This window comes from Ornithodoros turicata, unplaced genomic scaffold (genome assembly GCF_037126465.1).
Source record: "Ornithodoros turicata isolate Travis unplaced genomic scaffold, ASM3712646v1 ctg00000915.1, whole genome shotgun sequence".
Taxonomy (NCBI): Eukaryota; Metazoa; Arthropoda; class Arachnida; order Ixodida; family Argasidae; genus Ornithodoros; species Ornithodoros turicata.
In genome coordinates, this window is record NW_026999417.1 from 232,176 (window position 1) to 248,497 (window position 16,322).

General features: G+C 46.7%; 2 protein-coding genes across 4 annotated transcripts in view; one reads left to right on the forward strand and one right to left on the reverse strand.

Moving 5' to 3' along the window:
* The window catches only part of LOC135375679 (spatacsin-like), a 504,414-nt gene that overhangs the window by 203,342 nt on the left and 284,750 nt on the right, over window positions 1–16,322 (forward strand). The gene's annotated exons all lie outside the window — the stretch shown is intronic.
* On the reverse strand, window positions 5,311–15,432 carry LOC135375670 (uncharacterized). Its single transcript, XM_064608331.1, has 3 exons — window positions 15,110–15,432; window positions 6,606–6,837; window positions 5,311–5,830 (listed from the first exon to the last, which is right to left on the reverse strand). The coding sequence occupies exons 1-3, from the start codon at window positions 15,309–15,311 to the stop codon at window positions 5,311–5,313; spliced, it is 954 nt and encodes a 317-aa protein (XP_064464401.1). The 5' UTR covers window positions 15,312–15,432.

Below are 16,322 nucleotides of genomic sequence, written 5' to 3' on the forward strand. Positions count from 1 at the left end.
AGACGCTTTCAGACATATGTCGGCGCGGTTCCCTTAGATGTCTGTCCAGGACGCACATTGCCCAAGGGCGTTAGTCGGAGACGTTGCCCACCTCTGTGAAGCTTACAACGGCCACCACCACCTACATGTCACTGTATGGAAGAGTATGAAACTCACAACATCAAAAACGATTTTTTGTGGTTTTGAGTTTGACACATTTTTATGTGCTTTATATCACACGATTTGCTTGTTTGTGTGGTTGTGCGTATGGTTGTGTGTGTGCGCGCTCGCGCATGTGTGGGGACACGGAAGTTAGTGCGTGTGAGCCTATGCGCGCTTGTGTTTGTGTGTGAACGCATGTGCACGCGTTTTATGTGCGTGCGTGTGTGTGTGCGCGCGACCGTGTTTCAGCACGTCCACGTTGCTTCATCTTTTTCACAATAGTGTTGTGACCAGTGTTGCGGATTTGTCCGCTCAAATCGGATTTAAATCAAATCCGCATTTTTTCTGAAGGTAGTAAATCAAATCCAAATCAAGTCCGGATTTAATTTTGACACGTTAAATCAAATCCTTTTAAATCCGGATTTGTTTTTCCGGACCTAAATCAAATTCGCTTTTAAATCCGGATTTATCGAATCTTTTGACAAATCCGGGAGCCAAAATTCGTGCAGTAGCATTACTAGACCTATAACCGCGTCTACAAATTACTAATAGTGCACGTATTCACTAAACAACGCTTAAATAACAGCGTGACGTGGCACAAAGAGCAATAAATTTCGTCTGATTGACGAGGATATAAAGGGCCAGCCAACCTATCAATCCGCTGGCCGAAATTTTATTCCTATTTTAGGACATAAATTTTTGAGTTTAGAAAGACATTTTCGGTTACGCCTGCTCGGCGTGTACCAGACTATCAGTCACCACGTATCAGCCTGTGTAAGGGGCGGATCCAGACGCCCAGTTGGGGGCGGGGGGGTTTCTTTGTCGGAGCGCGTAGTGGGGGAGGGGGAGAGGGAAATTCAATGTATAAACTGACGTTTTGGGGGGCGATTGCGGGGAGCAATTTGGCGAGTTGCTTCTACTTACAGCCGTCTGCTCGCTCTACCACAGGAGCTATATAAATGATAGCTATACCATTCGATAGAGAATGAGTTAGCGGTTCTAGTGAATCTACCTTCAAGGGAATGCGTATACCCGCTCATGAACAATAAAAGTTCGAAGTCGTACATTTTTTGCCGAAAGTGCTGTGTTCGGGAATTTTTTCGTAGCGCCCCTTTAAAGTAGGAGTCACGGGACTTTTTCGGCGGGCTGTCTTGAACCCATATGTTTTATCAGCCAAATTTGAAGGACGTGGTAAAAAAAGAAGCGCGTTGCTATGAGGTCAAAGTTGGGAAAAAAATTCGAACCAACATTCGCCGCCGCAACCTTCCGCCTCTCCATATCGGAAACGGTTCATCGGATGGAGCTCGAAATTTTTGCATTTGTCATCAATCGAGGTGCTATCTAACATATATTTTTTTTTCATAAATTTCATGTTTCATGTAAATTAAAAATTGTCAATTTCCCACACTTGTCGATTTAAAATGGAACTACCCAAGAGTGGACAGAAAGCGACCTCACTGTGTCACCTCTAGCGTTCTCACGCCCCGTGCGGGCAACAGGCATGCCGAGCGTGCTCCCTTTTGAAGATTGAAGACGCGCAGCCATTTCGGATCGTTGGGATCGTTGAATGTGGATGTTGTATTTCACGCGCGACCAGCCGCCGTACGGGAAGCTAACACCGACCGCGTTTTGGAGGGCATGAGTACTTCCCCCCGAGCTAGGCAGTCCCGAGCATTGCACGAGCCCAGAGCTGCGTCGGCCTGCAGTGTGATAGCACTAGATTCCTCCTCACGAAAAAAACTCGTCCTCCGTCATTTAATTCCCCGTTGGCTCAGACTGCTCTCCTCGCCGGCGCGTAGCCGACAGCTGGCCACTCCGCCGCGCGGAATTGCGCAATGCCAGTGGAAGAGGGACTCAAAGGGAAGCCCAACGAAAATACATGTAATGAATGAATGATGGGAGTTGAGTTGAAAGCATCCAGAAAGAAAATAGTAAAACTTCATCGAAAATCGGCCGCGCTTTCTGTTGCTTTGCCAACACGTGATTTGTTAAGTGCCCTTAAATTTTTGTGTTACACCAAAATAGAAAAAGTGATAATGATAAAAGTGTATAGAATCGTAGATGACTGGCTCACTCTCGGAGGGGCGGTGCACAACCCCCATCTCCATCATCACGTATCGTGTTGGTGTTGACTCTGGCTTCACGGGTCATGAACAGTGTGGAGTTGGTAGGTATGGTACACCTTCCCAAAAGCGGATTTTGAGTCAGGAACCTCCTCGTCATTTAGCACCGGGCGAACACGCCTGAGTGAAGGAATTCCTATCGCGAGCCTAGGCTCAGCTACGCCCAAAAACACACGCCTGCGTCGATTTCTACCATCAGTACTCAAAAGACCGCAGGTCGTTGGTTACTATACCCTGGGGGTCACAATTAAATGGATCGTTAATAAATCGTGGGACATGTTACGAATACTTATACTAAACATGTATCCCATGAGTCTATTTTAATGCTGACGTTTCGGGGCTTTGTAAAAATTTTCTTCGCGCAGTACAGACTGTTGTAATCAAGGGAAAAGGAAAAGGGTATGCGAAGAAGAGTGGCACATCTTGCCATGATTGTCCGTGGGAGTAGAAAAGGCTTGCCTTCCGGAAATCACGAAATGATAGGATGTGATATATTTATTGTTCGTTTTTACTTTGTTTTGACGTGAATGCGTGTACCTATATGCGTTCAATATGATGGCGAAGACCAAGAATTTCGCGACATGATTTGGCAAGCTTGAAACGGGTCGTGCTTGAAGACTCACAGAGGTCCACGGGAAAGGTGCCGTCCACTCGACAGAATAACGTTAACTGCGTTCAAAGAACAGCACCTGGTGTTCCCTCGGTGCGGTGAGGGGAAGTGATTGGAACAAAACGGCTACTCCTGTCGCTCTGGAGAGAGGACGCCGCTAGTGCGTGTGCAGATTTCAGACAAGGTCACATGAATTCGCGTAGGATGCGAAACGGCGCTTCGCTCAATTTGAAATTCATGCGTCTTGTGAGGGAGCTTGGCGAAATCCACGCGCAAATCCGCTGAAAAAAGGGCGATCCAATCCAAATCCAAATCATTCGTGGAAAATGCGATTGAATCCAAATCCAAATCATACCTGGAATATGCGATTGAATCCAAATCCAAATCATTAGTGGGAAATGCGATTAAATCCAAATCCAAATCATTAGTGGGAAATGCGATTAAATCCAAATCCAAATCCTGCCCATATTTGTTTGCGCAAATCAAATCCGCCAGCCCTCCGGTGGATTTAAATCCAGGTTTCAATCAAATCCGTGGATTCAAATCCGCAACACTGGTTGTGACCCGCCTGCGAATGCCCCCTTATTGCTGCTTCCTGAGTAGACAGGCGCTTTGTCACGTGCTTTCTCCAAACTTTTTCTCTCATGCGCAGAGACGCACTGTCGTAACGTATGTGCGTGTGTGTGTTGTGCGAGAGTGTGTGTGAGTACATGCGCACGCGTGTCCGTGAGCGAGCGTGCGTATCTTTGTATGCGCGTGCGCACGTGAGCGTTCGTGTGTATGCGCGCTTATGCATGTGTAAGTGGGCGCGCGTGCGTCTCTGTTTCACACTTGGTTTTGTACCACGATCACGGCTATCTCCTAACATTTTCCCCTAAACAGCAATCACTGTAAAAAATGGGAAATGTCAGCCAAACTGTGTGTCGACGCGGTGTATCGCATTTGGAGAGCTTGTGTGTGCGCCTTGTTTACATGCAGCTTATATGTCTCTACTCAAAGGGAAACATCACATAACTAAGAGGTCACATGTCTGCATACACACGTGACCAGACCTCGGCAAAAAAAAAAAAAACACTTACGACTTACGAGCGCTATAACTCACGGTACGCACAATCACGATCGCCGATGGTATAGAGTGTGTGAGTGTATCTCGTTTTCACGCAGCCTGGCAGCACCTATGCGATAATGTGCTATCACGTTGACATGGCAACGCGATTACTGTGATCGCATTCACGCTGCAGCGAGATATCGTGTACTTACTTAGTGTACTCATGCTGGGACGTCCCACAGCAGTACTAACGGGAACCACTGTAGGGCTCCGAACGAAACCGTTCCCTCCAACGCCGTTATTGTGTGAGTCCGCACTCATCTTGTCGCGAGGTCGCTGTTTTTCGCTACATCAGTCTGACGTTGATGCTCAAAGTACTACTACACATCCACATTTGCTTTCGGGGCGTTTTGCATCAGGACATTTTTATTTCTATTTTGCCTGAGAGTAAATGCTGTAAATGTGTGGTACATAAATGTGTAGCTGTGCGTTTATGTTGTAACCGCGCCTGCCACTTACTCACTGTTATGCTTTGATTTGAAGTTTTTGAGTAAGTGATTTTGGGCTGTCACTCATTGCGTATGCGCATTAATTTTGCCAAATCACTCATGTCACCCATGTATTCAGTTTTATTAGTTGCTGCGTGAGAATTTCGCCTACCACCTATCTGTGACCTTTGATGGCCATATTTTAAATTTGAAAACAGTCGGCTGGGAGAGTAGCTGGAATGTCCTATGTACACTTCGAACGCTCTGCTCTAGCCGTCACGATCTTCAACTTTCACGTTTGTTTGTTTGTTTGTTTGGTACAAACGTAGCTAGAAACCTACAGGCTACAGGCGGCATAGCTACCTGACACGGCCTGACCAGCGTAGCACTACAATGTAGCGATCGTTATCGTTATATTTAAAGTTCGCGCGCTCCAAACCCGTTGTGTAGGTTCGCGCAAGGGCTCGTTGTAAATCCCGGGTCGAAGTGATGCATTTGTAGAGGAGGTGGTGTCCCTCTACATGAGTCCCGATCGGCGATGATGGTATGCCACGGAGAGGCGATGACGGTGGCCTATCCCCATGGCCGCTCCGGTGGAACTAAGGAGCGGGTGCTCCAGGCGCGTGTCCATCCCCGTCGTTCTCCACGGTCCGCCACATCATCCTCCCCTCAGACGCGGAGCGGCGATTGTTACGTTCCAACCTTTATTGCCCGAGAACACCGTACCTTCCAAACCGTCTCCGGTGGCTGCCAAAACCCGAATGCCCACACAGCAAACCACTCGCTCCCGTCTCGCTTGATGCGCTTCGTCGTCGTTCCCTTCAAACACCACATTTTCCTCCCCTTTAAATTGTGACCCCCAAAATTCCTAACAAGCCGTGTACCCAAAAGTATTGCAAACTACACCACAGTCAGTCTGTCAGGAGGCCGCCTCACACGTTCTGGGTACCGCCGCGCTGCACTCGTCGAGCTCGCTGCGTCGGACATATCTTGCTCCCGTGGTTGTCGCTCCGGTGGTGACACCTCTTGCGCAACGGACTTCGCAGGATCTCCAGCGTCCTCACTGTTGTCGACCTCTTGTGATGGAACCGAAGTGAAGTCATCGGAACCTTCTGGTCTGAGCTGGTCTAGGTGACGTCGCCAAATGCTACCTGACGGAACTTGAACCTTGTACGATACAGGTCCTCTCCGACAAACGACCGTTGCTCGCCGCCATTTCGAGGCCCCTTGGTAGTCCCTGGCATATACATGTTGTCCGTCAGCGAAGGTTGCTTCACGCCCTGCTCTTCCAGATTGTCGAAGCTGACTCGTTGCCACTGACTCGGCGACAGACGGCCGTATGAGGTCCAATCGTGTGCGGAGACTCCGCCGCAGAAGAAGATTGGCAGGACTTTCCCCCGTTGTTGCGTGCTTCGCATTTCTGTAAGACAGAAGGAACCTAGATACAGCAGTATCTATGGACGCTGTTGATGCTGTTTTCCGCAGGTTATTTTTCAGGGTTTGAATAAAGCGTTCCGCCAGCCCGTTGGTAGAGGGATGATAAGGCGCCGATGTGACATGCCTGATACCATTTGTCTTGAGAAAGTTGTTAAACGTTTCCGACACGAATTGGGGCCCGTTGTCAGATACCAAGTTCGATGGCAGACCAAAACGAGCAAAGCACTCCTGCAGACACTTGATGACTGCTTCCGATGTCGTGCTCCGCAAAATGAACACTTCCGGCCACTTTGAGTGGGCGTCCACCACGACTAACAGCATTTTGTTCATGAATGGCCCAGCCAAATCAATGTGTAACCGCTCCCATGGTCTTGTAGGCCATACCCAGGGGTGAATTTGTGCTGCCGGAGGGTTGTTCCTTTGGAGTTGACATTGTTCACAGGTCGCGGTTACCCTTTCGATATCTTTGTCAATGGCCACCCACCATACAAAACTTCGCGCTAGTTCCTTAGTTCGCACAATGCCTTGGTGATCCTTGTGCAATTCTTCCAGCACTCTTCTTTGCAAAGCTTGGGGGACAATAACGCGCATTCCCCACATCAAACAGCCCTGATGCAGAGATAGCTCCATACGGCGCATGAAAAACGGGTGAAGCTCCGAACTTGCCGGCTTCTTTACATTTCCCCAGCCATTCAACACCAGCTGAACCACTCTGCTCAACAGGGGGTCTCGACAAGTAGCTCTGGAAATGTCCTTACTTGTTACGGGAATATTTTCGAGATAGTCGCAGAAGAAGACATAGGTCTCGTCGACTATTTCGCCTTGAGACTCCTGGGTTGTCTGGGGGAGTCTTGACAGGAAATCTGCATTCGCATTTGCCTCTGACGTCCTGTAGACTATGTTGTACCGGTGGGCTGCCAGGATACAGGCCCAGCGTTGCAGCCGTGCCGCTGCCATGGAAGGAATCCCTGTCGTTGGTCCAAGAATCTTCTGCAAAGGTGCGTGATCAGTCACGAGGGTAAAGTGGTGACCATAGAGATAATAGTGAAATCTTTTCACTCCGAATATAATAGCCAGCGCTTCCTTTTCCAACTGAGAGTAGTTGACCTCGTGAGTAGTCAGTGTCCGTGAAGCAAAAGCTATTGGCTTTTCTGACCCATCTTTGAACACATGTGATAATACTGCACTAATGCCGTAGGCTGACGCATCGCACGCTAACACAATTGGCAATTTTGGATCAAAATGTGTTAGCACGGGCGCCCGCGACAGTCGTTCTTTCAGCTCACTCAACGATCGGTCGCAGTCACTTGACCATTTCCATGGAACGTCCTTGCGAAGCAGCCTATTTAGTGGATGCAGTACAGTTGCCAAGTTCGGGATAAATCTTCCGTAATAATTCGCTAGACCAAGCAATGAGCGCAGTTGAGCCCTATCCTCTGGAACTGGCGCGTCCCGCATTGCAGCTACCTTATCGTCTTGTGTGGTCAGCCCACCTCCACTGATCTTGTGTCCGAGGTAGGAAACCTCCTCCTTGAAGAACTCGCATTTTTCTTTCTGCAGGCGTATGCCACGATCTTTCAGACGCTTTAACATTTCTTTCAAATTTGATAAGTGTTCCTTCATTGTCCGTCCGGTTACGAGGATGTCATCAATGTAGCAAGTCGTGTACGGAATCCCCTGCAGAATTTGATCCATTGTTCTTTGAAATATCGATGGCGCGGACGCAATGCCGAAAGGAAGCCGGTTAACTTGGAAAAGACCCAGATGCGTGTTTATGGTGAGGTACTTCCTCGACTGTTCTTCCATCTGGATTTGCAAGTAAGCTTTTGCTAAATCGAGCTTTGTGAACAGTTGCCCACCTGCCAGCGTTGCAAACAGGTCTTCTATCCTGGGTAGCGGGTAGCTGTCGACTTCTATAACTTTGTTTATGGACACTTTGTAGTCTCCGCATACCCTAATCTTCCCATTCTTCTTTGGTACCGGTACGATCGGCGAAAAGTATTCGCTTGTCTCCACGGAAGTTAAGATCCCCATAGATTGCATTTCGCGTAGTTCGGCGGCAACGGCGTCTCTAAGTGCGTACGGAACCGGCCTCGCCTTATGAAATAACGGGGCGGCATCGTCGTGCATTCTGACTTTAGCTTCGAAACCTCTAATGCATCCTAGTTCGTCCGCAAAAACGTCTTTAAGCTCCTCCAAGATACACTCGACGTTAGCTTCTCGACCCTTGCAAGCCTTCAGCGTTTTAATACTCTTCCAGTCCACCTTTATGACTTCCAACCAATCGCGGCCAAGAAGAGGGGGGCCATCGAAGTCAATAACTTGAAACTTGAGACTATACTCTTCAGTTCCTTGCTCTACCTGAACCTGAACCTCTCCAATCGGCTTAACTTTTTCCCCAGTAAAGCTCTTGAGAACTACCCTACTTTCCTGCTTCGGTAGATGCGAAAACTTCTCGTTGTACAGTTCCAATGGCAAAACTGACACCGCCGCTCCGGTATCAATTTCCAGTCTTAATGGGTTCTTGTCAACTAACAATGTCACTTCCAGCGGATCCATCCTGCGATTCTTCAGAGAAAACATTTCGAGTACTTCGTCTGCGTTGTCTACTTCGAGTGACTTAAAGGTCAGCTATGCCGATATCCCAAATAGTCGAAACGGTTGTGATATTCTGAAAGCCCACATCCAGCTCTCCCTAAAATACACCTTCATTCTCTCAGTTCGGTACAGTACCATGTAAAAAAAAATAGGTAATTCATTCCGAAACACACATGGGCGCAGCCATTTTTATGATGTAAATGCGCCCGAACGGGCATTGTGACGTGTACGCGCCTTCGTACTTGTCAGTGGATTTCAGCTACGGCTTCTCGCGGCTTCACGTATCTGTGCTTGAAGATGGCGGACAGCCGGGTTCCACCGTTCCGCGATAAGTAAACAGTGCAGCAGCTGCGAACTCATTCGCGAACCAACCTCTGTGCGATGTTGTGACTGGAATTCGTCGTTTGTGTTTTGTGAGCACGTACAATTTGTATCAAGTCGCGTCTGCGTTAGCCCCTTTACAGCACTTGCCCATTGTAGAGGCTGACGTTTCGACAGCCGTGTCAGCAAGAAAGTGCCGACAGCGTTTTATTACTGCAGGAAAATTGTGCTATGTATTTGAGAAACCGCATACTGCTATGGGACAAGTTTTACGTACGATTTATCAATGTGCAACAGCGTCGACGATGGTATGTAACGACGAAAGACGTAAAACGAAATACAAATCACATTTTAAACTTTTTGTGGGATTCTGTGCATTTTCCAGAAGCTTTCTTTGAATCACGCACTCCCATGTCACGCTGCGTTGTGTGGTACGCTACAAACTACTGTATTTTATGTCTAACATCTGGATATTGTTTGTAATGAACACCGTCGCACAAAAACATGCACACGAAAGCTCCAGTAGCCATGTGGTTGCACACTATGCAGACGCAAAAGAAGTACCAGAGCACATATTGCCACTTAGAAATGTGGTGTCTGAAGAGTTAGGGCATAGCATAGATCCTAGAAGTCAGGTGCACCTTATCCTTCTGTAGAGTGCTCTTTCAATTCACAACTCAGCCCATGGGGTGTAAAAGTATTAAAGGCAGTTATGTGACTTGTCGTCGTGGGTGACATCACTGGCCAGCCTCGGGATTAATTCCGTGCTCAGGAATTATTGTACAAAGCACTTTGTATGTAGGACGTGATAAGCAATATGTAAGTTGCAACCTTGTCTGCAGCATTCTCGATTGCCTCTTACCTTTACAGTTCGAGACACGTTATCAAACCATTTGCAAAGGGCACTCTTACAGGGGCCGTGTAACTTGAGTTTTTAGTATAAAATTTATAAAAATATAAGTATACAATATGTAATATGAAATTTATATAAAATCAAAAATAACATTTATAGAAAGAATTTATAAACAATAAATAAAAAGGCTTCATGGAAGCAATCCGTTAGCATACCCATTGCACATGAAGCACAATTATATATGCTTGGACATCATCTAATTAATCTTCTCAACCATATGTGTGGCTGCATACGAAATTTTTTATGCGCATCCTCTACCTTCCTATTCCTACATGTGCACACGAATAACAGTGCATATATGTGAAGTGGCAAAAAGCAACGCTAGACTCTACCATCATTGTGCTCCTTTAACTTTTCCACATTTATGTCTGGTGAACAGGGAATATCTCACTAGAAAAGAAGACATTTGTGCATTGTTTGGGAAGCAAATAAATATATTTATTTACATTTTCCATAAATCAACAAAGTTGTGACCTGGTGCAAATATTAATGTCAACAAGTAAAGTACTTACAAATTATTCCTATGTGCTCAAATGCAGATATGACAATTCTGTTTTTGTACCTCAGCACAGTACAGTTTCAAAATTAACAAACTGCACAGCATCAGCAATCTTAAAGTATCTGAAGAGGGTAATCACATAAAGCTCCAATAATAGACTGTGCAAACAAAGCTAAAAAAAAAACAAAGTACTTAAGAAAAATCTGATTAATCGGTTGCCGTTGTGATATGTACTACTATGCACAATTCATGAATGGAACATGTTACCTCATTGCATTGCCTCCATGTGAGCACTAGAACAGGCAGCTTTTTAGGTCGCTCTTTCCGTGTTTTTCTATTGTCTTTTTTTGTTTTCTGTTTTTGCATTAGCAAGCATGGCCATAGTGAATCACAAGCAACCAAGGACAGGATGAGACATCTACAATGCGACTGCTAGTTCTAAACTGATATATTTATTAGCAGACTCTGGAATATACACACATATGCTGCTAAGAAAATGACAATTTAACCAATAGAATAACAGACAAGAAAAAGGTTATATATCTTCCCCTCTCCTCATTCTATTTCACAGGCAGCCCTAGTATCATTCTGAGTGTGTCCGTGCGTTCCCTTTGAGATAATGTATCTCTGACAGAAGCAAATCCAACAGCGGACTGCTTACGGATGCAACTATCTTTGATTTCTCTAACCACTTGTTATTTAACCGCTGCCTTGAGCTGTGTGTTCTGGAAATTTAGGCAGCATCCAGAGTCCCTGCAATGTGTTGCCATGTTTCTCGAGGGCCTGTGTTTCACTATGGCTCTCAGATACAAACTACAGCATTTCAACACAGTAAAAAACACAGATTTGTAAATAGCATCTGTTGATTGCACTGTACATACCCCCCACATAAAGGATCATAGTGGATACTACATCTTGTGCGATAATGTCAGGAGCACAAAAAATATAGATTTTAAACCACTCTTACGTCGTAGTAGTAGTATTTGTGCGAAGCTGCGCAATTCCTGTCCTGCAAATAATGTAAACCATATGTTTCATCTGCCAGCGTGATGATCCCCTGAAAAGCAATTCACACTTGGCGGGAACTACCGGTTCTGAAACCTATCCCTGACATGTGTAGCCATCAGGGAGGAAACCCAAGGGCTGCGGTGGAAAAGACAAACACACACGGGCTATGTTCTCTCTGTGTATCAGCTGCTCTGGCTAGGTTTCTATTCACGCTTAATGGCCTGTATCAGTAATGCATGAAGACCACTGCTAAGTTGTGTTGAGAAACACCACTTTATGTTTCCCATGTCTAAATGAAACGTACCTGACCTGATCCAAATTAACCGTTCTGAGTCTGGAACACACAAAGAAAAAAACGCAACACACGCCACAACATTAACAGATAGCAAATGAGCTGTAGCGAGCTCCACCTTGGGACAAAGTCAACAAGTAATTCACCAAAAGTCAATGAGCGCCTGAAATGTAACATCTCCAGTGGCGTAGCCCGACCTCAAAGGTAGGGGGGGCTCGATACGAAAACTCCCCCCCCCCCCGCTGATCCTGTGTCGACAACACACACATACTTGTGCACACTTCAAACTGAGGATTAAAAAAGGGAACGAAAATAGTTGATTTAGACGTTCACAGTACGATTACATGTATAGGCTGTCATGACCAATGAAGTGGTGTCACGAGATTGGAAGTATTTTGAAAAGCTCATACTTTGAAAACCATTCAAGAATGCTTCTTAGATAGACGCCATGAACTGCAAGAACTTTTGCGATAGTCACACTGGTCCCCCCCCCCATATATTATGTTCTCGGATTTGCACGATTTGTGTGGGTCGGTCCGTGGCAGGCAGGGGGGGCTCGAGACCCCCTAGCCCCCTCGTGGCTACACCACTGAACATCTCTGACTAGTAGCAGGATGGCCCACGTTCAATTCCTGGTGCTAGCACTGACTGGCTTTTTCATGAATTATTTGTTGGAAGTTTCGATGTGCTTGAGAACCATTCGTCAACCATTGTATCCTCATGAGGTGATGAGGGTTTGTCATCCCAAAGAGACTCCCTTTCTGGCATGTGTCCTTATGGATGCTCATCACTGCAGAAAAAAAGAAAGAAAGAAAGGAAAAGCATTTAATGACAAGAAATGGATAGTCGCATTTACTGCATAATGATTGTGCACAACAGAAAGAATACTTTTGCACAGAAAGCTGTACTTCTTGATGTCTAACATAAAGTTACAAAATTCCAGAATATATGACATGTTGTAAGGTAGAGAATAAGTAGAGTTATTGAGTTGTCGAGTTGAGTTGAGGGGGCAGTTGTACCCCCTTTTTATTTTATTATATATGATTATATAATTATCTTTATGTCTCTCTCTCTACATTACATGTCTCTACATGTCTGCCTCACTCTCTACATTACAACATGTTTTATATATTCGGGGATTTTGTAACTTCATGTCAGACATTGACAAGAGCAGCCTTGTGCACGAAAGTCTCGTCTCATTAAAATTTAGATGCTCTCAACAGTCTTCTTTCTGTTGTGAATCTCTATCGCAGCATACCTGCACATTGCTGTTCTACGTACTGTGACTTTGCAGTAAGAGTATGGACTTTGGGTAAAAAGACTACACAGCACTGCTCAGGTATTTTTGCCTATCGAACAGTATGTATGTATGTAGTATGCACACAGTATTTGTGCACCGGACCCACTAAAAATGTAGTGAATGTGGCATTGCCCAGGGTAATGCACCAAGTTGAACACAATTATTGTAGAATCCAGGTATTTTAGCTTACATGTCAAGCCAGTACCACACCAGTATCCAGTGTGAAGTTGTGACAAATAAATAGTTTCCATTTTTCTTAGCTCTCAGAAAACAGACAGTGAATTAATAAGAGTAGACAATGTTAACATGAATTCTGGGCTATTCTTCAGTTGAAGATTCACAGATAGTAAAGGCACCTTCCTCAATGGACGTTGATGACACTGAAAATTCTAAAATGTTATCAGAGGCGACATCAGCTTTGGTGTGTCAAAGGATTGTATGTCCAACAGTAATCCAGCTAACAGTAACAAAAATGTGCAAAAGACAAATTAACTGAACTAATGTAACATACCTTCTATATCAGACAGTAAAGCTTGTAACACCCCATCCACAGGAACCAGTGTCCAGACAGCAAAAGTGCTTGAACTGGGAGATAGCAGCTAATCGGAATGGCGATCTTTGTTTTCCACCCTGGAACCACAGGTTGTAACTTTGAGGGCAGATTTAAAAGTGGTGTCAAAATGTCTGCATGCGAGTGCACATGAAAAGTTGAACATAGATTAATACTCAAATTATAACATCACATTGTCATACCTGTTGGTGGAGGTGGACTGCAACTAACGTGTCAGCAATTTCTTCATGACCAGATGCAAGCCAGATCATGCTTCATTTCCGCCTTCAGCGTGCGCCTGTGATAATTCAGAAGTTAGATTGTCAATAGTACTATTGTGTTGTTAATCGTGGTTATATCAGAGTAAGCGCAGTAGGACAGCTGCACAATCGATTCATTAAGCTTGCTATTTTTTATATCTGAACCTCGACTTACCATTTTTTGCTCTCGTTTTTTGCCTTGATCCTCCGTGGTACGTTCAAAATGTTATGCGTCGGGCACCTCAGATTTTCATCAGACGATTTCGTGCCGAGATTCCAAATTGCCTCTGGAGTCGCGCGTAACCTATGATAACATTCGTGGACGAAATCCTTGCAGTGGAAATTAGCAGGCACCACTGTCAGCCAAGAGCTTCGCACTGCTTTGTCTTTTGGCAGCTTATAATAGGTAACACTTGAATGCACCGATGAATTGTTCTAACAGCGTAGCACTCTCGCATCTTCGACAACTTCGCCGTGGCATATTTACGATTCATATCGCTCCAGCCCATAAAAGGCAAGGTCAGAACAAGGAAGTGCACTTTCCCAACGACGCTGTGCCAAAAAAAAACATTCACATGCTTTGTTTCCGGCTTAGCAACAACATAACAGCTGTTCGCTTATGTACGATGCACAGAGGAGGAAACGAAAGAAGCCAAGCAGCCAAGCCAAGAGTCCATGCCAAGCCAAAGACAGATAAACCGAGAGCAGTGACGTCGGTGCGCCCGTGCGCAGGGTTTGCCGACGGTCTGACGGCCGGGCGTGGGAACTAAAAAAACTGTTTTCTAAAAAACTACGAACAGTTGGAGCAAGATATTTCGCACACATATTCAGTGTTCGGTAATGAACACACAGCGCGAGTATCGCTCAGTTCTGCGGCACTTCAAAATCGGCATATCTGACCTTTAACCTTGTGCTTAGGGCTGCGCCTTCGAGTATCCTTCCCTACCGACGTCTTTCTTGAAGTTGAATAACTTCTGCATACGCGTTGTAGATGACCTGATCTGTCACATTGTCTACATATTGCGTTTTTCCAACGGCAGTCGTCCGACGAATGATTTTTGTAACCGCAGTGCTGACAACTTTCCAGCCTCCTACCGGTATCGGACAACTTTAGCACGACTTCCGTTGCTGACTTAGAGTTACTCAAGGCTCGCGCATCCTTTGTTGCTGTTTCCACAGCCACAGCGATCTCCACGGCTCTCTGGAACGTTAGGCTTGACTCGGCTAAGAGTCGCTTCTGTATGGCATCACTGCTTAATCCACACACCAATCTGTCCCGAAGGGCCTCGCTGAGGTGTGTTCCAAATTCACACGTCTGTGCTAATCTCTTGATTTCAGCAACAAAATCCAGTACCGTCTCTCCGTCTATCTGATTACGCTTGTGGAAACGAAAACGTTCTGCGATAACTAAGGGCTTCGGTGCCAAGTGATCCTTGAGTACTTCCACCAACTCCGAATAAGACTTTGCGGAAGGAGCTACTGGCGCTACCAAGCTCTTCAAAAGCACATAAGTCTTCCCACCTATAATGCTGAGGAATGCAGCAGTTTTCCTTTCTTCCGAGACGGCGTTTGCGATGAAGAACTGTTCCACTCGTTCGGCGTAGGTGTTCCAATCCGTTGAAGCCTCGTCGAACGGCTCGATCCGACCCAGCGTAGTCATCGATCCCGTCGGAGATGAAGATCCGTTCCTAAAACTTAGACGAACGCGGTCAGCATCTCCCATCCCATTGTCGTCGCCAGTCTGTTACGTTCCAACCTTTATTGCCCGAGAACACCGTACCTTCCAAACCGTCTCCGGTGGCTGCCAAAACCCGAATGCCCACACAGCAAACCACGCGCTCCTGTCTCGCTTGATGCGCTTCGTCGTCGTTCCCTTCAAACACCACAGCGATAAATCAGAAGAAACCCACGAGTTCACTGGAGGAGGACAGCGAGGACGACCGCGGATGACGTGCACGGTTGAACAGGTGCATGGCACGGCACACGTTGGCACACAGCTGGTGACGGACGGGAAAGAGAGTGAGGCACTACCGGTGTCGTGGTCCTGCGGTGCCGCGACTGGCATGGGAGCCGAAGCTCTGAGAGTCCCAGGTTAGGTGAGTGAGGCGAGGCTGTGCGAGCCGTGGTGAGATGCGGAGACGCTGGCTGAAACGTGCCGTGGTGTCGACTGCCGCAACCGGCAGGTGAGCGCAAGGCTCGAGTGTCGCTGCTGGCAGCGAAGGAGCGCCGGGGTGCGGCAGGAGTGAAGGCGGATGCAGCTGTGAAGCGCGTGAGCGCAGGAGGGACGTGCTTCGCAATATGGCGTCTGCAGTACAGCTGTGATCTTGCCGGGCAGAAGCAGCATTTGGAAATCACCAGGTCGAGGCGTGTGAATGGTCGGGTCTTTGTGTGAACGTAGGGCGTCGTTGGGTTGGGAGGCTTCCAGGATTGGATGCTCAGCGCCATGCCGGTGAAGCTGTTGCAAAATTTGGGGTGGTTGAAGAGGCCGAATTACGCCGAACTTAGTGTTCATAGTTCGGGTCACCAAATGTAGAGGAGGTGGTGTCCCTCTCCATGTGTCCCGACCGCCGATGATGGTATGCCACAGAGAGGCGAAGACCTATCCCCATGGCCTCCCGGTGGAACTAAGGAACGGGTGTGCAGGCGCGTGTCCATCCTCGTCGTTGTCTACTGTCCGCCACACACTTAACGCGCGTTGTGGGGTGACGACAAGTTGAAGATCGGGGCGCTCTTC

Coding starts and splice junctions, on each gene's coding strand:
- LOC135375670 (XM_064608331.1), bottom strand. CDS start 15,311: ATGGGAGATGCTGACCGCGTTCGTCTAAGTTTTAGGAACGGATCTTCA. Junction 6,838..15,109: donor TGCATTCCTCAGCATTATAG/GTGGGAAGACTT, acceptor GCACCTTTGCAG/AAGATTCTTGGACCAACGAC. Junction 5,831..6,605: donor CGAAAATATTCCCGTAACAA/GTAAGGACATTT, acceptor TCTGTCTTACAG/AAATGCGAAGCACGCAACAA.